The 24,465-nt window shown below is 40.5% G+C and overlaps 1 protein-coding gene across 2 annotated transcripts; it reads right to left on the bottom strand.

Moving 5' to 3' along the window:
- Positions 1 to 10,987: 10,987 nt before the first annotated feature.
- Positions 10,988 to 22,635, bottom strand: LOC147339474 (low choriolytic enzyme-like). 2 transcript variants are annotated; one of them, XM_086294478.1, is made up of 5 exons: positions 22,068 to 22,635; positions 13,750 to 13,920; positions 13,417 to 13,498; positions 12,849 to 12,985; positions 10,988 to 11,594 (listed from the first exon to the last, which is right to left on the bottom strand). In XM_086294478.1, the coding sequence occupies exons 1-4, from the start codon at positions 22,114 to 22,116 to the stop codon at positions 12,853 to 12,855; spliced, it is 435 nt and encodes a 144-aa protein (XP_086150604.1). In that variant the 5' UTR covers positions 22,117 to 22,635; the 3' UTR covers positions 10,988 to 11,594; positions 12,849 to 12,852. The 2 variants fall into 2 exon arrangements, 1 of the variants encoding a protein (XP_086150604.1); XR_015129772.1 differs by lacking the exons at positions 10,988 to 11,594; positions 13,417 to 13,498; positions 22,068 to 22,635 and having other exon boundaries at positions 12,852 to 12,985; positions 13,750 to 14,558.
- Between the last annotated feature and the right edge of the window lie 1,830 nt (positions 22,636 to 24,465).

The following is a 24,465-nucleotide window of genomic DNA, read 5'->3' as shown; positions in this document are numbered from 1 at the left end:
CAGCAGACACTAATGTTTGTGTCACTTTTTACGGAATCAAACTCAGAGTAATGTGATTACTTCCACACTTTAAACGCTGCATGGTCATACTCTCTCCATCACTCCATATTATCCATTGTTAATCTGCACACGTCTGTTGCTGCCACAGATGTTGCACACTCATACGTCACTGTCTTGAGACACTCTCACAAACAGAATCACGGTTTAGTAACGCAGTTACGCAGCGTGGCTACGGGAAAGTAACAATAACCTAATTACTTATTTTGCAATAGTAATCCCTTACATTCGTTTCAAGTAACATTCGTTACTTGAAAAAAATAATCGGATTACAGTAACGCGGATTACAACCGCTTCCGTAAACACGTTGACGTCATCATCGGAGCTGTTTCTGAACATGTCCCAGTCTGCGTCGTCGAGTGCGTCCTGTAACGTGGCCACCGATTGGTCTGTCCAGCGCGCGACTTTCCTCTGAACCGGAACTTCCTGTTTCAGCCTTTGTTTGTATTTTGGCATGAGGAAGATGGCGGCGTGATCGGATTTGCCAAACGGAGGGCGAAGATTGGCTCTAGGAAGGTCACAGTTGAAAAATCCAGCAGGGAAAACCCAACCTGTGAACCTGCAGATTAGTTTTGTATTTTTTGGCTTCAATGGTTAATCCAGAAGGGTTTTTACATCACACTTCCTCTGAAGCCCAGCTTCTTTTCACAGTTGGGTGATTTTAGTCGGAACATGGAGATAAGTGCATTCTTTGACCTGAATGTGCTTATCCTTTCTCTAACCTTTCCTCACCAACCTTTTGTGAGAGGTAAAGGTAGAAGTCTGAGTGTTCTTCTTCATTAGTGCAGATAGCTCTTAAAGGTTACCCTAGCCTGTTAAATCTTTCCTTGGAGCCTGCTATCCAGGCTACTAAAGCCATCCCAGTACCACCATCAAGACGGGAGCTACTGTTAACAGGGGGCTGACAAGCCTTCACCTGCAAAGCTACTCGGGTTTCTTCTTATCAGGGTTAGCAGGGAATCGAGGTAGTTAGTACCGGCGAGTCCCGTCACCTACATGGGCTCCAGCTGACTGCTGTATACCGACTTAGACCCATAGGATCAGGGATTGGGACTTTTTTTAATCAGAAACCGAAACCATCTTCCTGCATAGGGGTTTCAAAGGTCATACCTTTCCCACCATTGGTCATACCTGTTGTTTGATTTGCACAAAGGTGGTTATTAATGTTGTTCTCACTACACATCAGACCAGCTTTACACCTTCTGAATGACTGGTGCAGATTGGCTCTTTCGGTTTTCAAGCTAACACAAGTTAATCAGCCTGACAAATGATGAGAAGATTTTAGCTCAGGAGTGGAAAACTCCACATTGCATTTTTGCCATGTCACCAGCTTAGGCCAGATTTAGGCATTGTCTAGCTAATCTGTCATCAGCAACAGTCATTAACAGTGATATAACAAAAGCCTCTGCCTCATTGTTGTGTAATCTAGCATACCTCACCCCTTTCAGCCCGTTCCCTCCTTTGGAATGGCTTCCTTATAGTCGCCTTTTTAAAAGCTTCAGCAAACAGTTGATGTGAAGAGTGAACTGAAGAGCCAGGTACATCTCTGAGGTCCTATGTCAGGACTTGATTTTAATATAATGTTCTTCTAGAGTAGATAGTTTTTTTTAGGTCTGCCATTTATTTTATCTTACACTTGTCCAGTTTCCTCAGTATTTTTAACGACACACGCCAAGATCTGCCAAGTTCTCAGCTATTAAAAACCCACACATGTGCAATAAGACTGCTGCATGTGCAATTCTTTTTCTGACATAGTTGTACTTTTGTATTTTCTTACTCAGTTGTATATAGCATTTGTATTCTATTTTATTCTATTGTATATATTATTCTATTTTATTTTATTATATTGCATTCCAGTATTTTCTAATTTCTGCTACATAACTTTGCACTTTTGCTGTAACGAAACAAATTTCCCACCTGTGGGACTAATAAAGGTCATCTTATCTTATCTTATCTTATCTTATCTTATCTTATCTTATCTTATCTTATCTTATCTTATTAACTCTAACTGGAAATCCCCACAAAGATAGTAACAAAGTGGTTAAAAATGTTACCGTATTTAAAATTTGTATTTGCTAAGTATGATGATTTATGATGATTTATGTATGATTCACAGGTCAGTGTCAAGTGGTTTAACAAACCACAAAACATTCCTCAGAAAATAGTCAAGTACAAGGACTGGAGTAAAAATGAGTGTAACAATAGCTCATGTCCACATTAATTATATAACTGACTTTTATGATTTGTTTAATTGACTCGAGTATTTTAAAACTGGACTTGATGTATTTTAGATCCACTGTGAAAAAAAAAAAAAAAAAAAAAAAAAATGACAAAGGATGAACTGAAGCTCTGCCATCACGTAATGTCGCATACTGCTGTTTCTGATGTCATTTAGAAAAAAAAAAAAAAAGATCCACTGTGATAGCACATGGAAACAAATTATGAAAAGTGTCTGACTGTCGAAATATTTCCAGGAAATGGGAAGTAGAACTGTGTATGAAGTGCTTTAAAAGCCTCTTTGTGTCTGCTATTACTGACACCAGTGACTCATGGCCTTTTCTATAACCTGCAGGTGTCAAAGAATCATTAGCATCATCAGGGAATCAAACTCCTTGGAGATTACTTGGAGCCTATCCCAGCTACCATAGGCAAGAGGCAGGGTATGAATGTCGCCAGTCTGTCGCAGGGCTGTCTTATCAATGGCTTTCTTGCAGGAACTCGACTTGTCAAACATGTAACTGGCAGTCAAAGCTGAGACTTGGTGACTATAATCATCATGAAGCTATATTTGAAGATGTGGTCCTGTGAACTGTCCGTCATACAAGCCATTGACTTTCAGAAACTTGTCCCCTGATTCAGTTGTGGCTTTGGGTCTGCCAGACGTCTTCCTGTCAGAGTTTGTTTCTGAGTGCCTTTAATGACTGAGACTGTACTCAGCTTTCACAGCTGTAAGAGAGACACTTTTAAAAGTATGAAAATCTGTTTCTCTTTTATTGTTAATTGCCTTTTCCTCATCATTTTTCACTATTTTTCTAACAGAAAAATGCCATTTGTATATTTTGAAATGTATATTGTTTTTCAGTTTAGGGTAACCTTACCTTTTTTTAAACCACTGGGAGTTCACCACTTATGTTTCTGCCATTTCAAGCTAGCTATTCATTGGACTTGAACTGCTTGAATTTCAATAAGTAACTGTAAGACCTGAAGTGTTGTGAAACATTTGATCAGTGTTGCCATGACAGTCATTCCCAAAGATCCATGGTGTCTAAGTGAAAATGAACTCTTGATGATCTTCTACAGGGTTTTGTGTAAGTAGACAAAGATGCAGGACTATCTCCTTGCCACTGTGCTACTGCCAAACTGTACCAATGAATGCAGTTTGGGCAGTGATATAAAAAGGTTGGAACCATACAACAGATACATTATTATCCAGGTTATTATCCAGAGTATCCAGGATACATGCTCATTGTGATAGAAGTCATTAGGCAATGTGTTTGTGATTTCACAGTCAGATCCAGTTCTCGGCATCATACCTGGTTTAAAAATGCCAAAGTTCTTATCTTTAGGCCTCAGTAGGTGCAGTCACATTCTTTACACTGCCTGTTACTGTGACATTTTGTGTGGTTTGTCTGAAATAATAAAGAGTGACCTGGAGTCAGAGTCCTTGTTTTCTAAATCTGATTGTGATGCTTCACACCTAGAAAGTAATGAAAACCACCTTAGGTTAAAAGTAAATATTAAGGACTAATAAAATAATGAAAATATGTGCTTTAGTAGGAGATGACATTTACAACATTTGGCTTAAAACCTGTTAAAAAACAAACCTTTTTCACTATGTCATTATGGAAAAACTTGGAGGTAAAAAATAAATTGAGTAAATTGTAAAAAGGCTTTAACGTGACAAAATGTGGAACAAATGAAGCACTGTGAATACTTAGAGATGCACTGATGTGCAACGTTACTGCCACCTTCTGATACAAGTGTGGATTTTTATGTTGAGTGGATCTTTTATGTCATTACACAAAATATTATGAAGTCATTTATTGACACAAGTTTCTAAACATAGAAATACAATTATAAACCATAACAGATTAAGTTATCCACATTTTGACTTTGATGTAAACTCTGTGATTTCAAAAATGCCTTAGCAGAAGTTCAGACATCATCACAGAGTTAAGTAAAAAAAAAAAAAACCATGATGAAGATTTTTAACTTAGGAGGGAAACAGGGCAGGATGTAGGGCTGAACGATATATCACATTTGCGATAATATCGCGACATGATCTGGTGCAATTTTCTAACCGCAAAGGCTGCGATTATACTCTGGACATGTCCAAATTCATGGGCTGCATCCTCCTGAGGCCGCATTTGTAGACCGATTACGTCACAGTGACGCGCCGAAGGCTGTCCAAATTCGTAGACTCCTCCGAATGTAGCCAACAAATGCGTCCTCCTTTTCCCCGAATTTGAAGGATGGGTCGGGTGTGTCCTTCGTGGCCTACCATATTCCAGAATTCATAGCACGGCCCAGCCAAACTCCAGTTTCCAAAAATGGCGGCCGCTACTAAGTTTTAAAATTACTCATACTAATCTTTCTGGGTCACAAAATAAACTTTTAACATATTTTCAGGCGAGAAAGTAGTTGTGTAAACATCAAATATCTGCTCGGTTTATCAAGATATCGCATATTTGCAAAAGTGCTTCGACGTTTTCAGAGGCGTCTGCTACCCACCAGCTCGACAGCTAGCCGGGAGCTCGAGGGTTACTGATGCGGCCGAGAATGGCACAACTCCCGGCACATCATTTTCAGATCACCACGGACTTTCGCTGCTCGGGTTAAACGTAATATATAATTCACTTAGACAACCTAAAAATGTTATTGTTGGGCTTTTTTCAGTGTTTTGTTTGTTCGTGAGTAAATCTGTTTGGCTGAGATTAAAGTTATTAGATTAGATAAAATAAAACTTTATTAATCCCCCGGGTGGGTTCCTCCTTGGTTTTCACACAGCTGACTAAACGTCAAACAGAAAACTTATTAAACAGAAGTATGAGACAGTCAAGAATTTACACCAGTGTCTGGTTATATTTTAGATAGCAAGAAGCAGACGGCCGAGTTTATTAAACTCCACCGAGACAGCGGTGACGCTAATCAGAAGGCTAGACCGTCCAATTTCACGGCCGTTTACTTCCGGCCTACCCGACCGTCTGAGGACCAGTGCGGCCTCTTCAGCTTTGCCTCTGCCACTTGAAGATGTCGTGGAGGCAGAGTTGAATAGTTACCTGTTGACCCCTGTCATTGACGGAGAGGATGATCCCTTAGCCTGGTGGAAGGTGCACAACATTCACTTTCCACGACTGTGCAAGATGGCCCGCAAATATCTGTGTGTGCCAGCCACAAGTGCCCCCTCAGAGCGTCTGTTCAGCACTGGAGGGAATATAGTGACCTGCACTCGCTCATCCTTAAAGCCAGCAAAAGTAGATATGCTGGTCTTCCTAGCAAAAAACCTGTGAGCTAGGATGATTATGGCTAGCTGAGCCATACTCATTGTTTATACAATTGCTTTTATGTTTGCACTTTATGTCAAATCAAATCAAATCACTTTTATTGTCACATCACATGTGCAGGTACATTGGTACAGCACATGTGAGTGAAATTCTTGTGTGCGAGCTTCACAAGCAACAGAGTTGTGCAAAATACAATAATGTAAACAAGCAAAATACAAGAATGGCTACATCTGAAACTAATAAATATATGTACAATATATAATAGTATATGCATTTCTGGATGTGTATACTAAATATTTTTCTACACGTGTGTGTGTGTGTGTGTGTGTGTGTGTGTGTGTGTGTGTGTGTACACATATTTTACAAATTAAATAGAGTAAACAATAAATAAAATATATAAAAATGTGTAATGTTACTGACTGCAGAGATCAGTAAGATGTGTGCATTTTTTATTTATTAGTTTTATTTATTTAATATTATTTTTTAATTTAATGACTGTCTAGTAGTTCACAGATGTCGAAAAACTGAGTGTGGTAAAGCCACCGATTTTTTTTATGTATATTTCTGCAATCTGCACATTGCACTGACTTTCATTTTAATGTTTACACCAGGGTTCCTTGTCAGCACTTTATGCTCAGATGTTTGTAAGCTAAAAATAAACTATTGTGTATGTTCAAATATACTGTTGTGATTGAAGAAGTTAAATAAAAATGTCAGTCATCAATTCATGCATCACCTCATGTCATCATAACAGAGGTCTGTCTTCCAGGAAAGAACAGTTTAAAATTAATGTAATATAGTATTGGCCATACTATATGATGTATTACTTGTCTTTGTTTAATAATACAGAAGACAAAGACCTTAACAAATAATCGCATATCGCATCGCAATCGCAATGTTGGGGCAAAAAATCGCAATTAGATTATTTTCCATAATCGTTCAGCCCTAGCAGGATGCATCTCTCTAAATGCAGAATGACATTAAGTTAAAAGCAATAATAAAAAGAATAACTACAACATTAAAACCTGAAAGTCAATGCTCAAAAGCTGGGTATCCTGGTTTGGTCTTTGGCATGAAAGTACTCTCAACTTTGAAGCAAAAAACAAACTAAACATGCCAACAGTGGCTTGTTCAACCACACCATCCACAGACTGAGGGAAACATATAACAAGCAGTTTAACTTTCATTATACTTTATAATAATAATACATAATATTTCATTTGATATGTATAGCCTTAATCTGTAAAATAACTGAAATTGTTGTTCTCATTAGAGTTAGGGTTGAAAAAAGAAAAGAAAAAGAAACAATATGAAAAAAAAAACTACTGACTTAGTTTAAACCCGGAATTTCTTTAAAAGCGTATGAGCTGTGTCACGGTCTGCGGAGACAGGCCATGTGGTGGTATGTGTGATGGACCCAGGTGCGTACACAAGTGAGTAGACGGGAGTGAACTTTAACAGAAAGCAAGCCTTTATTATGGCTGAAGACAAAGTGTACAAACACAGCAGGGATAGCGTGACTAAACTAGACTATAACTAAACTAGGAAAACTAGCACTGTGACAAACTAAGAAGACTCAGAGACTATGGTGATAACTGCAAAGTCTGACCGTGAAAACATGGAGGTGGGAACACAGACGACGTGACACAGGCTGCATGAAACACAGAGGCTGTGTCCCAATTCAGGGTCTACACGCTTGAAGTACGCGCACTACGCGTACTACGTACTGTGCGTACTAGAAGTACGAGAAGTGCGGAAGTGAGAGGCTTGTGAAATGGGACGGTATACGCTTCGTCGCGCTGTTCAGGTTGCCTAGCAACCATTATACTAACCGCGAGACACGTTACATACAGCTTTGTTTGACAGAAATGAAGGAGAAAAATGTTTTGTTGGTCATTCATTTTTGTCATGACATCACTTTGATTAGTTGAGTATCTGAGGCTGAGACCACGGGACTGTAAAACATGATAGTTGGGCTTCATTTCATTTAAGATTAGTTAGTAAATAACAATTAGTTAATGTTGTTCATGAGACTAAAGTCATCTCACTGTGGTAATGTAAATATAATATGGCCAATATTATAGTATTGTCAGATTATTATGATATATATATAAAAAACACCCAGCACGCCCCTGCGGGCGGTTTATCCTTCAAGCTCGGGTCCTCTACCAGAGGCCTGGGAGCTTGAGGGTCCTGCGCAGTATCTTAGCTGTTCCCAGGACTGCGCTCTTCTGGACAGAGATCTCCGATGTTGTTCCTGGGATCTGCTGGAGCCACTCGCCTAGCTTGGGAGTCACCGCACCTAGTGCTCCGATTACCACGGGGACCACCGTTACCTTCACCCTCCACATCCTCTCGAGCTCTTCTCTGAGCCCTTGGTATTTCTCCAGCTTCTCGTGTTCCTTCTTCCTGATATTGCTGTCATTCGGAACCGCTACATCGATCACTATGGCCGTCTTCTTCTGTTTGTCTACCACCACTATGTCCGGTTGGTTAGCCACCACCATTTTGTCCGTCTGTATCTGGAAGTCCCACAGGATCTTAGCTCGGTCATTCTCCACCACCCTTGGGGGCATCTCCCATTTTGACCTCGGGACTTCCAGGTTATACTCGGCACAGATGTTCCTGTACACTATGCCGGCCACTTGGTTATGGCGTTCCATGTATGCCTTGCCTGCTAGCATCTTGCACCCTGCTGTTATGTGCTGGATTGTCTCTGGGGCATCTTTACACAGCCTGCACCTGGGGTCTTGCCTGGTGTGATAGACCCCAGCCTCTATGGATCTTGTACTCAGAGCTTGTTCTTGTGCTGCCATGATTAGTGCCTCTGTGCTGTCTTTCAGTCCAGCTTTGTCCAGCCACTGGTAGGATTTCTGGATATCAGCCACCTCCTCTATCTGCCGGTGGTACATACCGTGCAGGGGCCTGTCCTTCCATGATGGTTCCTCGTTTCCCTCCTCTTTCTTGGGTTTCTGCTGCCTGAGGTATTCACTGAGCACTCAGTCAGTTGGGGCCATCTTCCCAGTGTATTCTTGGATGTTCGTTGCCTCATCCTGGACTGTGGTGCTGACACTCACCAGTCCCCGGCCCCCTTCCGCTTAGCGTACAGCCTCAGAGTGCTGGACTTGGGGTGAAACCCTCCATTATATATATATATATATATATCATAATAATCTGACAATACTATAATATTGGCCATATTATTATAGTATTGTCAGATATATATATATATATATATATATATATATATATATATATATATATATATATATATATATATATATATATATATATATATATATATAGTACACTCTCAAACCACGAGCTAGAAATCTAATTTGGGGTATTGAGCTCACTTTTTTCATCATCCTTTTCTGACTGAAAAAGTATGATCACCAGTCTTCATTTTATCCATTAGCACAGTCACATAATGAGAGTTTCACTCTTTTAAGTCAGTGATAAGCCAGCAAAGTCATACTTACATAAAACTGTGCTCAGAAAATGAAAGGAAGACTTTTAATCAGAGTAGAGCATCAGGTTGATGCATTGTTCTGGTCAGTTGAACCAGAGGGGGTTTAATCAGTTTCTGTTGCTTTGGTGCTTTTGAAATTAACTGTTGGCCCTCTGGGGCTAGTGCACTACAGGGGCAACAGGGCGTTCAACATCCTGTAGTGGGCCCTGTGCACAGTGCCCAGCACTGTGGAGCTTCATGCTCAGGATAAATCTCTATGATTTATCATACGTGTGACTATGAAAGTTATAAACTGCTAGATGGATGTGGCAGCACGGTGGTTAGCACTATTGTCTCACAGCAAGAAGGTCTTGAGTTCAATTCCACCATCAGGCCATAGTCTTCCTGTGTGGAGTTTGCAGGTTCTCCCTGGTTTCTATGGTGTTATTTTTGTGCCTGAGCGCACGTAAAAAAAATTTGAGCGCACGTAAAAAATTTTTTACAGGTGCAAGTGCTGCATTTTGAGGAGAAATTTATGTGCACTTTTGCATATATGTGATGTCTTGATAAATCGAGCAGATATTTGAAGTTTACACAGCACCATTCTTGCATGAAAATATCTTAAAAGTTTATTTTGTGACCCAGAAAGAGTAATACTTCAAACTCCGCCACTCTGCGTTCCTCCGCCACTGCCTCATTTGAGTTTTGGACGAAATGGATTCTGGGATATTGCATTTCGTCATTTCGAGCTGATTGGAGACGAAAACAGCCAATCAGATTTTTTTTGCATCCAAGTCTGTGATTGGCTAGTTTTGTGGCACAAATATAACGGTGTACAGAAAGAGTTGAACGCGCACGGGCAACACATTGCGAGCAAGCGCAAATGCAAAAACTGAGAGAGAGGGGCTGCTATATTGTGTGTATGGATAATAGCAAACACTGAAATACAGTTTTTGCATGCAGCAATGAATTTTGTTCACTCAAATTTAGCTTTACTTTACTCAAAATAAATTTCTCGTCAAAATGCAACATTTGCACCTGCAAATTTTTTTTTCACGTGCGCTCAAATTTTTTTATTTATTTATTTTATGCGTGTGCTCAGAATAGTGGCACAAAAATAATGCCATAGGCTTCCTCCCACAGTCCAATGACATGCAGCTTGTGGGCGTAGACTGGATATTGAATGACAGCAAATTTCATGGCCAATGATCACAATTGGCCATGACAGAAACACCTTTTATTAAAAACCTCAAAGCTTCACAATTTAGATGAACTAAGATCAATTGTTTAGGTTGGAAAAAATATGAACCAATAAAATCCCAAGGAGGAAAAGAGTGTGTTTGTCTTTGTTATTTATTAATATTTGTTATGTATGTATGTGCATGTATATTCTGAGGAAGGATTAAGTTGAAAAAACAGTTGTGAATAAATGTGTAAAAAACATAAATGTCTAACACACTTTAAATAATTTCATGGGGTGCAGTTCATGATATCCATTGCCATGAGGAGGTTGATTATGCTTGGTATGTGCTATGTAATTAAATCAAAAAAAGAAAGTTTCTGTTCTGGGGCTCTCTGTGCAACAACGATCCACTTTGACTTTGACAGTATTTTAGAAACCACAGGAGCGCCTTTCATATCACACACATGTTAATAACATGGGAGTGACTGAAGTGTATAAACAGCAGCACCAATGACTGTAACAAATGTACTGCTGTGGGGATAAATGCTGAGGAAAGCAGTCGTTTGCTGGTGGAGCTGTTGGTTCAGATGCAAATAAGTGGAAAGGATGCTGGACTGGAAGGTACAGTGATTATAGAAGCCAAAAGAGCCCTAATGGGATAGACTGACATAAGAACAAAGCATCGTTAGCGATGGGCCTTACAGATGATTCTTTACTTCAACTCCTACAGAACAGTTATAATAATAAATGTATGAGTCATTTATGAGTAATAAATTAGATTTTTATTGAGAAGAGACACACCATATGAAAATAAACCACAAAATAAAAGTTGGTAGGTGGTACTAGTTGGTATAAGATGTAAGTGTAACTGCACCAAAATGGAAACAGGATATAAAGGAATTCAAAGGAATACTGAAGTGCAGACAAAGGTGAAGACATTTCTCCCACATAAAGTATAACAGATGATGATGAAGAAGAGGTCTTTACCACGTTCTAATAGAAACTTAAAAAAATGTCAGGTAGGCTCTTAGTACTCGAAGGCTACAAGCATCAATCCACATTTTCTGGTGCTGGAGTAACATTTTTGCAAACAGCAGATCTGGTTTGCTGATGTGAACATGACGAGTTGAGAGCTCAGCGTCAGTAGTCCTGTTTTTGCCATCGTTACAGATCTGTTTATGTCACGGTTGACGATGGCCAGCCGTGGGGAAGTAAGGAAGGAGGACCCAGGCGCGGAGCTCGGAATATCAGCAGTGCGTTTATTTACAGTGAAAGGAAACAAACAACAATAAATCCCCGTGCTCTCCCGTGACTCCCGTGTCGTGCCCTCCTTGTGCTCTCTGCTCCCGTGTGTCTGCACTCCCCGTGCTCGCTGCTCTTCTGGCTTCCCACGCTCCTCCTGCAGGAAACAATAGCGGCAGCTGTCAGGACACTTAACTATAGCAGGCATGCACTCGCTGACTAAACCTAAACTGGAAGACTAACGTGGAGTCTCACATAGTGATCCCGCGTTGGTGGAGGCTTCACCACACCATTAACAGTAGCATCCCCAGGCTTCTACCTTTCTACCTTTAAAACCCAGCAAAGACTGATAAGTTCGCTGCAATTTCCAGTGTGTGAGGATCATTTGTCACCAACTGCATCACGTGCTACAACCCTGGTCTACATATCACCGTTGATGAACAGCTTTTCCCATCAAAGACTCGGTGCTGTTTCCTGCAGTATATTGCAAGTAAACCTGACAAGTTTGGGATCAAGTTTTGGGTGGCTTGCGACCTAAAATCCAAGTACATTTGCAATGTCTTCCCATATCTTGGCAAGGACCCCAATCGTCCCACTGGGGAGAGACTTTCTGAAAATGTTGTAATGAGGCTGATGGAACCATTCCTAGACAAGGGCAGAAATGTTACCACGGACAATTTTTTCACATCGCTTTCACTTGCGCAAAAACTTCTTAGACGGAAAACCACCATCCTCGGCACAGTCAACAAGATTCGCAGGGAAATTCCTCAATCCACTCAAACCCCCACTCCCCTCCCTCCAGAATTCCCAGGTAACAACCTAATATACATATGAATGACTAGCCAATTTAGCTTCCACTTGGCTGAAGCTAAAGCTTAGCTAAAAGCCTACCAGCCATTTGGCTGCTCTCCGGGTTTTAAAGGTAGAAAAGCCAAATGGCTGCTCTCCGGGATTAAGTAGCTCCCTCCACTGACGCTGATCAGCTCCAGGTGTGTGGCATCCTCCTTGGGCGTGGCCAGTCATCCACAGGCCTGACAGTGCCTGTAGCCCGGCCTTACAGCCACAACCACGCACGCACGCGCACACACACACACACACACACACACACACACACACACACACACACACACACACACACACACACCTCCCTATACATAGACACATGGAACAAAACCCCAGACAGCAGAACAGTGCACACACATACACCAAATAATAGTAATAACAATAATAATAATAATAACGACAACAACAACAACAAAAGTCCACACTGCTCACGGACCCGGCTCTGGAGGACTCGGGTCCGTGGCATTTTAACAATACAACACAATGAGTACTGTCACACATTCACTGGGTTTCTCACATAAAATAAGAAAATGTCATAGAGAAAGGTTTACAGTGACATAGTTTTTACCTTTTCACTTACTGCACTTGTAAAGTCTGTTTACACGGGCGATGTCTTTGGCACTCATCTGTTTGCCATGTCCAAAGTCGAGCTTATGTCTGGGCCGAGCAAGAATGGTTGGACTCCGGTTTCTGGAGAAGGCATGTCTAAAGAAAAACAAAAACATGTTTGTTAAAAAGAGTAAGGGAACACAAACACATACGTATATCAGGTATATTTATGATTAAGGAGGTAAGATTATTAGGAATTCTTTCCTGCATATTATTTTTCCTCTCTCTGTTTTTTTGTAGGCTAATGCAATGACTTAATGTAGTGTCAGTCTGTGAAAGTTTTGCACCAATTTCTATGCAAATTTAGGAACACTCACACTTACCGAGAAGACTGTTTTTGTCAGCTGAATTAAACTTATTCATAGTAACTAGTTCTGACACTTTTAGTCAAATTTTCCAGGAAAAAAATGGGCCGCATGCTGTACAAAGAAAGTCTGTGCAAATCCTATGACTCCACTTTAAGAAACCAAGTTTGACATTGATTTACTCCTGAAAATACATATGTAAGGATTCACACAAAGAATTACTTCCTATAGTGCATGACAGATTTAAAGTCATAAGTAGTTTCCAAGTTGTTAGTCTGCACCTTCTTGAAGTTGTGTTCGTGTCCTGCACAGGAATTGAAAAAAGAGCAAAGACTTAAACACGAATGTTGGTTTTCTCAGCTGCCTTCCAACCTCCAAATCTTTTTCCAGGTTTAGGTTGCATGGAGAGTCTCGTTATTCATTAAATGCCACAAAATCTAAGCAGGAGCATTTCATTTTCCTGGGAAGCAAGGCTGTAATGAGACATTTTAAAGTAACTTAGCAACATCTGCATTCATTGTACAGCACATAAAAATACACCCAAGCTGAGCTGACCTGGCTCGATGTTTTCAGTGTGGATGTAGACGTGCTTGTCTCTGTCAGAGCGAGAGTGCTCGTGGCGAAAGCCCAGAGCATGGAGAACCTCATGTTGTACAGTGGCCATTTTCAGGATTTTTTCAAGGAGATTTCCTGTTTCCCCCCCGACGGCCCACTTTGGATGAACACCTGATGTACACATAGTGAAATCAGAAAGACAGGTTATTATAGGTATCTGATGGTGTTGACAAAATACCCGACTTTCTCTCATAACACATTTTTCTGACAGAAGTCATCTTGTTTTTCATCATTTGTTTATGGCCTCTACAAGCCTCCTAAATTAAGCTCTTTCTACAAAAAAAAAAAATAAATTAAATCTTGGATTACATCAACTTTGGTGTTGACGGACTATGGTTGTGATACAGAGTTTTATCAGAAAGGTATGCCATAAATGAAATAAAATAAAAAAGATTATCACAGCAGTGACCTCATGGCATGTGTATCAAACAGGAAGTGGTAAGGGGTCCTCAGAGTGTAAGCTACCCACAATAATTCCAGATTTTTTTGTACTTTTAAAAAAATCTGATGGTGTTGACAAAAACTCTGGACACGATTTTAATCACTTAAAAAAATGTGTAAAAATAAATTTTCAATTGCACATTTTGATATTCTATAAGGTATTGACTTAAATACTTAGTGACAAGAGCCATGATGTTAAATTTTACATTACTTTTAATTTTCCTTCTGTATTTTAATACACTCAACAAAAATATAAACGCAACACCTTTGTTACTGCTCCCATTCCCCATGGGATGGACGTAGAGACCTAAAATTCATTCCAGATACACAATATAACCATCCCTCCCAAACAGTGGTCACAAATCAGTCCAAATGTGTGGTAGTGGGCACATCTGCCATATTGAGATAATCCATCCCACCTCACAGGTGTGCCACATCAGGATGCTGATCTGACATCATGAGTAGTGCACAGGTGTACCTCAGACTGCCCACAACAAAAGGCCACCCTGGAATGTGCAGTTTTTTGGGCTATTGGGGGTCTGGGGACCCAGAACCGGTCAGTATCTGGTGTGACCACCATTTGCCTCATGCAGTGCAACACATCGTCGCATGGAGTCTGTCAGATTGTCAATTGTGGCCTGTGGAATGTTGGTCCACTCCACTTCAATGGCTGTGCGAGGTTGTTGGATATTCGTGGGAACTGGTACACGCTGTCGTATACGCCGGTCAAGCACATCCCGAACATGCTCAATGGGTGACATGTCCGGTGAGTATGCTGGCCATGCAAGAACTGGGACATTCTCAGCTGCCATCTGCCCTGAACAATGTGAACCATGATTCATCCGTGAAGCGCACACCTCTCCAACGTGCCAGACGCCATCGAATGTGAGCATTTGCCCACACAAGTCTGTTACGGCGACAAGCTGGAGTCAGGTCAAGACCCCGATGAGGACGACGAGCATGCAGTTGAGCGTCCCTGAGACGGTTTCTGACAGTTTGTGCAGAAATTGTTTGGTTGTGCAAACCAATTGTTCCAGCAGCTGTCTGGGTGGCTGGTCTCAGACGATCTTGGAGGTGAACCTGCTGGATGTGGAGGTCCTGGGCTGGTGTGGTTACACGAGGTCTGCGGTTGTGAGGCCGGTTGGATGTGCTGCCATATTCTCTGAAACGCCTGTGGAGACGGCTTATGGTTGAGAAATGAACATTCAATGCACGGGCGACAGATCTGGTTGACATTCCTGCTGTCAGCATGCCAATTGCACGCTCCCTCATTGCTTGTGGCATCTGTGGCATTTTGCTGTGAGACAAAACTGCACATTCCAGGGTGGCCTTTTGTTGTGGGCAGTCTGAGGTACACCTGTGCACTACTCATGATGTCAGATCAGCATCCTGATGTGGCACACCTGTGAGGTGGGATGGATTATCTCAATATGGCAGATGTGCCCACTACCACACATTTGGACTGATTTGTGACCACTGTTTGGGAGGGATGGTTATATTGTGTATCTGGAATGAATTTTAGGTCTCTACGTCCATCCCATGGGGAATGGGAGCAGTAACAAAGGTGTTGCGTTTATATTTTTGTTGAGTGTATGACAAAATATAAAAAGAAAGACCAAAATGACCAAACCTTAGCCAATTAAATATGTTTAGGGATAATTTTAGTTAGAAATTGTGTTACATTAATGACTTAAATAAAGGGCTGTTATGTGTTAACAGGTACTTTTATTTTAGAAGAAGGTCCAAACGCATCTATCTGGAGGCACAATAAACAGTTTACAAGCACTGACATTAACAACAAAGTTAAAAACAGTCACAACACAAAGACATTCATTTGCATTTCCAGATAATTATCAAATAGATTAAATATTAAATTAAAACAACATCACACATAATTGTAAAAAACAAGTGAATATAACTTTCCAAATATAAACTTCAGATCTCTATATTACATTTGTTTCCAATATTTTTACAGGACAACAGGCCGAGCTGAAGCGTCTGGATTCTGGTTGTTTCTTGCCGTCCTTAAAACTTCTGGTTAATGGAAGAAACATAAAACAAACTGAGTGCCGTGTATTATTCGTTGTGTTTCATATGTTAATAGAATGACTTTCTTATAGTAGTATTATACTATAAGAAAGTCATTCTATTTGGTTTATTATTTTACTCACGCTCTTTTACCAGCAGCCATAAAGCTTGTTTACACGGGCAATGTCATTGGCGCTCATCTCGCTAGCATAGCCAAAGATAAGGTTAGCATTGGACTTGGCCACAATGGTGGGCTGCCCATTTTTGGAGAAGGCATTTCTAAATGAAAACACAAAGAGATCGGTTCACACACAGCACAGACTTTTTCCACAATCATGTATTAATGATATTTTTTGTATTTTTGCCAAATGAGCAGTGCACGAAAAAAAGATGAAATTGTAAGAAGCTAGCCATTAATGCATTTAAAAAAACAGGACTGCACCAAAGTAAAAACAAGAGATGTCACGATACCAATATCATAAATTTGCACATCTGCCAATACCAATATGAATCCGATATGGTCCATTTTATAATCAATAAAACTGTTTTTTATAAATATCTTGCTGCATTTTCTATAATTTCATACTCAAGTTCTAAAAAACAAAACACTAAAGCCATTCTGTTACATCGATACGCAAAGAAAATACACTGCACCCAAAATATTTCATAGTTCAGCAATACTGATCAATTTAATAAACTTAAACCGGCACAATCCTTCTTATTCTGGTAATTTAAAGAGTACTTAGTAGAAATATTAAACAACCTAACCTAATAGGGTTGCCAACTCCCATCAAAAAAATAGGGAACCACCCCCCCTCTCTGCCTCGTGATTATGTAATCAACTTTAATTTAATGTATGTGTAAAAAATGCACAGAAATCAATTATTTTTCTACAATAATTAAATAGATTCAACATCTTTCTTCAGCTGAACTGCAGACTGCACAGATGGTATGGGCAAAAATTGTGGTCATAAATATTTTGTACTTGTAAATCAGTTTTGTATGTGTAAAAAGAATTTGTGTGTGGACTTAGCCAAAAAATAAGTGTGAAACCCTGCTCTCAAGTTTCAAGGTACAAGTACGAATTTTGACCCTATTTTTCTTCCTTTCATCTGATTGGTCAATGTCATGTCAATCACAAATTTAACTATCCAATCAGAGAACAGATGGGTTTGGCTATTGGAGGGGTGTTTTATGGAGCTTCAGGTCCTTGAAGGGAATAAATGCCCTTTTACATGCCACACCCCTGAGAAGAAAGTATACCACAACAAAAATGGCACCCATGAGGAAAAGTTTTGCCCGTGTTGATGTGGAATAAAGTTCCCAAAATATTAAGGACATTTTTGCCTCCGTCGTTACTTTCGCTGTTGATGCTGCAGTACTCAACAGGGCCAAAAACAAACAAGAGAGACGGGACTCGCGACAGAAAAGCCAATCAGCTGATCACTGATCAGTTTCATGATTGAAGTAGCAACAGGAGAGGGAGGGGGGGAGAAGAAGAGGCATTCGCTCCTTATTCAGTATCAGTTGTAAAGCTTCACTTGGGAATGCTTTACAAACATTCATAGATAAACTTACACACTTGCTTTACTTCTCTCTGGGATAACTTTCTCGGAGATGAAATGCCAGTTTGGGAGCACATAGCAAGGCTCCAAATGCTCAACCAGACCACCGACAGGTCTTGCACGCCACAGCCGCTCTATGACGTGATGCATAGGCTACTGCTCCGACGTGCAAAGGTTATGAGCTGAGTTATGCCATGTCGCAAGTTTTGTGAGGTGCTTTTGTGATATTTAATGGATCGGATTATATTTTTTAATTTCTCTCAGATATCCGATCCAGTAATTTAGGTCAGTATCGGACCTAAATCCATTGCACCATAAATCCAAGTGTTTATAGAGTCCAACTTACCAGAGGAACAGCAGTCATCAAGAGCAAGACAAGGAAAACTGGAGTCATGATGATGGTCCTCTGTAGTTTAACTTCTGTTAAGGTTCAATATTGAGGAAGGGTACAAGAGGTGATCGAAGAATAACCACACCGATCCGGCCGGGTGAAGTCAAACGATGATTTTAATGAACACACGTGTGGGAAGACACTCTGTACGCAGACAGCCAGTAGTCCTCGACTTAATCAAAGCATGAACAGATATTTTATAGCATCAGGGTTTGTTTACTGACGCCCCTTCATACGTCACAGACAGGATATATACATACGTCAAATCAAAACCACAATGACCTTTTAACACAGTTTAAAAGAACATCGTCTTCCATCTTCATAACAGGTGCATCCTGTCACTGCCGGATGCTCGCTTGTCATCTTGACACCTCAGCAGCAGTTCTGCGACAAACTGCTCTTTGCAACATCAGCAAAACATAATTAAACTTTCCCCCATAAATGAATCTAACTAAAAGTGTGTGTGTGTCTGCGTCTGTGTGCTAACCACAATTGCACCCTGTTTCACCTCGCGACTAGCTCCTGACCCCTCACCAGACAGAGAGACAGAAACCACTCTCGTATATGTAATAATCGAACTGAAACTATGGATATGACTTTTACTAAATAAATGTTTTAATCAAGAACCTCTACTAAACATAATAACTGTGTGCATAAGCATCTTAAGGCCTTCTTAAAGCTATCTGTTACTTTGTTAAAGCAATGATCATACTGCAGATTATATTATGCTGGTCAAATACTTTTGTTCATCCCCACACTTCAAAGCTAAAACAGGTCAGAAAATGCAGTGAGATAAATAAGAGGTAAAAGCAGGTGTCTGATACTGGATGCAGCAAGTGTAATCTCTTTATAGGGAACCCAGAGAGGTGTGACTGTGACTCATATAATGTCAGTCATAGATCAGTAACTTTCAATAGTTTTCATATAAAAACAAAAGGCAATAAATACATATAAGAATACAAATACTTCCCTTAAACTCATTTATGATTTTATGATTCATGCTTCTGTCAATCATTAGGTGTATTAGATAAAGGATGTTTTCCTTTGTAAACAGGACATTTCAAAGCAAGTTTACAGTTCTGAGCAGTAGGGCGTGTACTGTATCTGTGTGATGGCAAACACATGGAAAGGAGCCTTGTGTGTGTGTGTGTGCATATAACGTAATGTAATAATGTAATCAGTGACAGTAGTATTTGTGTAAGCTTTTTAATTTCTAAAAGTCAGTGTTTTTAATCATTCTGCAATGCAATGATCCTTCCCTCTGTATTATTCATAACATACTGCTGCTCACTCCTGCCCCCCCCCGCCCCCCATGTACATGTGAGCAGTCACATTTCTATTTAAGATTTCTTTCTTTATACATGTGTGTATATATATTTATATATATTTAGTCTTTTAATGATTGTAATATTATTACTGTACTATACTGCTAAGAGACTTGTCTTCTGCTCGTCAAACACATTTCATTGCAATGTTGACCCTGTGTTAACTTGCATATGACAAATAAAACTGAAAATGAATATCAACAGTAACACAGCTGATCAAACAAGGTAACATACAAAAATATTTCAAGTTACTGTTTTTGAAGTTTTCCTATATATTGTGTGTATAAAGAGTTAAATAAGGCTCAGAGGGAGGATCCCTGTGGAGGTTATAATCATATGGTGTGGATTTGAACACAGAGGGAAGGATATATTCAAAGTGTACTGCTGACACAAAGGAGTTTCCTAACAGCTGACACTCAGTTTGAACCAAGCAGTGTTATATTATTATTATTACAATATGATTTTAATTAGCTGGCCCATGAAGGTTAAGTGATAGTGATCAACTAGAAAGCGAAAATTTCTGAAGAAATTTTAAGTGTGCCTATGCCGCCGCTAATCAGTATAGTTTGCCATTCAAACAGCTACAGAGAGCAAAACTCAGCAGAGCAGCCATTCTCCACCATGAACTATGGTAAAACCAAACACCGCTCGCACCTCACAGATGACAGCTTACAGTTTTGTGTAAAGATGAGGTGACTTCGTACAGCCCCAATTTGTAGACGCTGTGCGCAGAGGTTCATAAGCAGACCCAACAATGTTTGCATGAACACACTTTGAAGCATTACGTTATGGACCACTTTTCACACATAGTTGCTGTACCTACACAGCCGGCTGTAGCTTTTCATCTCATAGCCCGACACATACACAAAAAAAAAAAAAAAAAAAAAAAAAGCAGAGAGAGCACAGACTTTACACCTGAGAGGCGTGATTGCAGATGCCGCTGAGGTGGGTCCACCTCCCCTGCAGCGGCACTGCAGACCACGCCCTGCCACACACATCAAACACGTAAAATAAATATTTATGCACTTTTCATTCACTTTTTGTTTTTTGTTATTTTTACAGTGTTCTGAATGATTAACAATGGTCTACAGCCAATCTTGTGTATTATTATACAAACTTTGGTTGTAAGATTCAGATAACTATTTAATAAAAGCTAAATATTTTATATGAGAGTAAGAAAGAAAAGTATATCTTTGTCTCATACTCTCATCAGACAATACATGAACCTCTCAATAAACAAAATATATGCTCAGCTTAAATGACAAACCGCTATTTTACACAGTGGAACACTTATTTTTAAACAAAACCAATGCAGTTCGCCACTGACAGTGCTTACCTTTGCACATCACAGTAAACACTGAACCAAGATGGCGCCCACGCGAACGAGAAATCTGAACTACGGTGTCCTGCAGAGGACAAATGGTCAAAATTGCTAAAATTTACAACATATATGCAGCTCAACAGCGACACCTTGTGACTTATTCCAGTCACTACCTTACATATACATAACGTCTTACCTGACATTCAGTTCACCGGACACTCATACTGAATCACCAGCCCATATAAATGAAAAATAAGTCCAGCAGCCAACCAAGAGTCATCACGAAAGACTAGGGGTGACACGACAGCGTGAGCGGGCCTGGGTGTCAGCCAGCCCAGCCTGGGTGTCAGCCAGCCCGACCTGGGTATCAGTCAGCCCGGCCTAGGTGTCAGCCAAGCCGCCCTAGCCAGCTAGCTGCCATGCGGCGCTAGCAGTAACATCGTGAGAGATATGGGACTTCTTGATAAAATATGGGACTTCTTGATAAAACGAGCAGATATTTGAAGTTTACACCCCTACATTCTCGCCTGAAAATAGGGGAGGCTGTCATAAAGTTCAAAATCAGTAACTTAGCGCGCACAGCTGTATAGAAACTCCGTCGTGCTAGCTAGCACGCAGTACAGTTATTGTAACTGTCAGCACAACGAAAATAAACTACACCTAAACTCGGTTTATATCTGACCCAAATAGAGTGCAGTTAATAACGTCTTACCTGAAATTCAGTTCACCAGCCGCCTGCTTCTCCTGCATTGGGTTTCCCTTATCCACGATTGAGCTCCGCGTTAGCCACCACCGGTCGATCGGTGTTTCTTTCCCCGCATACGAGGGGAAGAGACATATACCGGTGGCTAACGCGGAGCTAGCTAGCCACCGGTATATGAACAACTCAGTTATTTTTTCCACATCGACCAGCATCATCGGCCCATATAAACGAAAAATAAGTCCAGCTAAGACAAAGACTGTTTGCGGAGCGATCGGGGGTGAAAGGAGTTAGAGACGCCTCACTGAAAGCCAAGCCTGGGTGCTTTTGAGCGAAGCGGCGCTAGCTAGCCGAGCTAGCTAGCCGGCTAGCCGGCCGGCCAAACTAGCTAGCCGGCTAGCAGCAACATCGTGAGAAATCTGTTGCTAATATGGGATGTTTTGACAAAACGAGCAGATATTTGACGTTTACACACCTACATTCTCACCTGAAAACCGGTCGATCGGCGGCCGCCTCACATGTTTCTTTCCCCACATATGAGGGGAAAGAGACACATACCGGTGGCTAGCTAGCTCCGCGTTAGCCACCAGCAAACAACTCAGTTAGTTTTTCCTCATCGACCAGCATCATCGGCCCATAAAAACGAAAAATAAGTCCAGTGTGAAACAGTCGCTTGGCGAGCGATCGGGTGGTTTAGCGAGTGTCAGCCTCTTAAGTTTAAGACAAGCCCGGCTGCTTTTTAAGCGACGCGGCGCTAGCTACCCAGCTAGCGTCAGTACACAGGAACTACTTCCGGTAGTTATACAAAATAAAAGCGTCCACAGGGACACAGCGGCCGCCTCGCATTACTCCCGACATACCACTAGAGTGAGCCAGCACACCACAAATGAAGTTTTCTTGTTCTCCATTCATTTCAATGGGAAAAAACTTGCATTAAAATATTCATATTTAAAAAACTATAGAAGTAATAAACACCAAAAGTCATAGCAACTCATTCCAGCTCCAGCCGCACACAATGATATATCATATGTGAACCTTGTCTCAAAACTGTGGGGCGAGTTAAGGTCCAAAATTTCAGGCGGAAAAAGAATAATAATAATAATAATAATAAATCCGAGCAATAGTAATAAGTGTGCCTTCGCATAGGCACACTTAATAATAATAATAATAATAATAAATCCGAGCAATAGTAATAAGTGTGCCTTCGCATAGGCACACTTAATTAGGACAACATGAGTCAAGTCAAAGTAAACTTTGTTGCCATCTCTGTTATATACAGTACACAGTACACAGTATATTGAGAGAGGAGAAAACGAGGTTACATCAGTGCAAAAACCAAGCAATAAATATAAGAAGAGTACAAAATAAATATACACTTTAAGACTACGGCAAAAGGATCAATAATTATTTACATTTTCAATTTACAGTTTTGAATTATTTAAAGTGACCTTGAATTCTGGGATCAGTGTTTTAAATAAGAGGGGCCATCATCAATTCTCCTGCCATTAATCCTGGCATTTATGATGAGGTCAAATTTTCAAACAGATGTTCATTAAAAAACAGTCTGTTTTTCACCAGTTGCAGGGATTCTGCCTTTCCACTCCTTGACACTGTTTGTTGATAGTAGTGATTATAAAGAGGTATTGGTGTATGTGACTTTGTCCTTTCCTGGTAAGTTAGGGGACGTGAGAGATAAAAGCTTGGCAAGTGAATGGCTTTCCTATATTACACTGGAGTTCCATGGTACAGAGCCAGATTGCACGTGTTATATTATGTGTAATTGTTTTATGCATCCTGTGATGGTCATGACACCAGGCCTGCATCCTGTCAGTGAGATCTGTCCTGCATGGTGAATTGCATGCAGTAGTGAGGGGAGAAAATGGGAGACTGGTCACTGAAAAAGACGGAGTGTTGTGGGCTCAGCAGTGTGCTCGGCGTGCTGAGCTTAGAGCTGTCATTGAGGCCCTGAAATTGGGGAAAGGGAAAAGAGTGAACATCTACACAGACTCAGCATATGTGTTTGGGGCTGCACATGTGGAACTGTGCCAGTGGAAACGGGCTGGATTTCGAACTTCAGCACAACAGCCCATCAAGCATGAAAAGGAAATGAAAAAGCTGGAAGCTCTTGTTGAGGAATATATATATATATTTTTTTTCTTAGTGCTTATTTTCTGATTATATTGTTTTATGTATTTAAATAATAAAGGCCTGTATAAAGGAAGGCCAGCTTTGACTCACAAACAAACAGCTCAGCCAGACTAGAACTGTGCAGAACAGGAAGTCTTGCGTAGAGCTGCAGAGGCAGTATATTAAGAACAGGAAACAGATGCAGACAGAAAAAGCAGAACTAGACACACACACACACACACACACACACACATGAAGTAAGGACAGAGGTAAAAGAAGTTGTTGTGATCGAAAACTGTGTGACGTGTAAGTTGTGCCAAAAATAACATGAGGAGCTAGGGTGCAGACGTTTTTGCAGCTATAGGGCAGACTTGTAGTATTGAAATAGATCAAGTGATGATTTAGTAGGGGAGGAGCGAGCGGATTATAACATAGGCGATATGCTTGTAATGCTTTAGATCTGCAAATGCTTACCACCGTGCGGATCTCTCTTCCAGAAGCCGTTTGAATAAAATGATTATAAATATTCTGACCACTCTGAGTCTGAATTTTCTCTGTCCAGTAAAAGAATAAAAAGAATTGGGTCCAATATTTGGTGCCGAAAACCCAGGATTCTTTTACGGCTGAGAGGACAATTCAGCCCAAGGTGGGATCGTGAAATGAGGCGAACAGAGGACCGGTCCAATAGAATTTGAAGGTAAGCACCACCTGTTAAATCAAAGTGTGCATATTGGATGAATTCCAAATTATCTGTTCGC

This window comes from Aulonocara sp. 'chitande type north' Nkhata Bay, linkage group LG1 (genome assembly GCF_057382095.1).
Source record: "Aulonocara sp. 'chitande type north' Nkhata Bay isolate Kocher_YH1m ecotype deep benthic linkage group LG1, A_spYH_male_GT1.1, whole genome shotgun sequence".
Lineage (NCBI taxonomy): Eukaryota > Metazoa > Chordata > Actinopteri > Cichliformes > Cichlidae > Aulonocara > Aulonocara sp. 'chitande type north' Nkhata Bay.
The sequence above is the reverse complement of the archived record's forward strand: the minus strand, read 5'-3'. Positions and strand labels throughout refer to the sequence as shown.

What these genes read in the sequence shown, in the direction of transcription:
- LOC147339474 (XM_086294478.1), bottom strand. Translation starts at nt 22,116, where the DNA reads ATGTGGGGAAAGAAACATGTGAGGCGGCCGCCGATCGACCGGTTTTCA. An exon ending in CACTGAAAACATCGAGCCAG is followed by an intron (nt 13,499 to 13,749) that starts GTCAGCTCAGCT and finishes ATTCCTGTGCAG; the next exon opens with GACACGAACACAACTTCAAG. An exon ending in TCTGTCATGCACTATAGGAA is followed by an intron (nt 12,986 to 13,416) that starts GTAATTCTTTGT and finishes GTTTTTCTTTAG; the next exon opens with ACATGCCTTCTCCAGAAACC.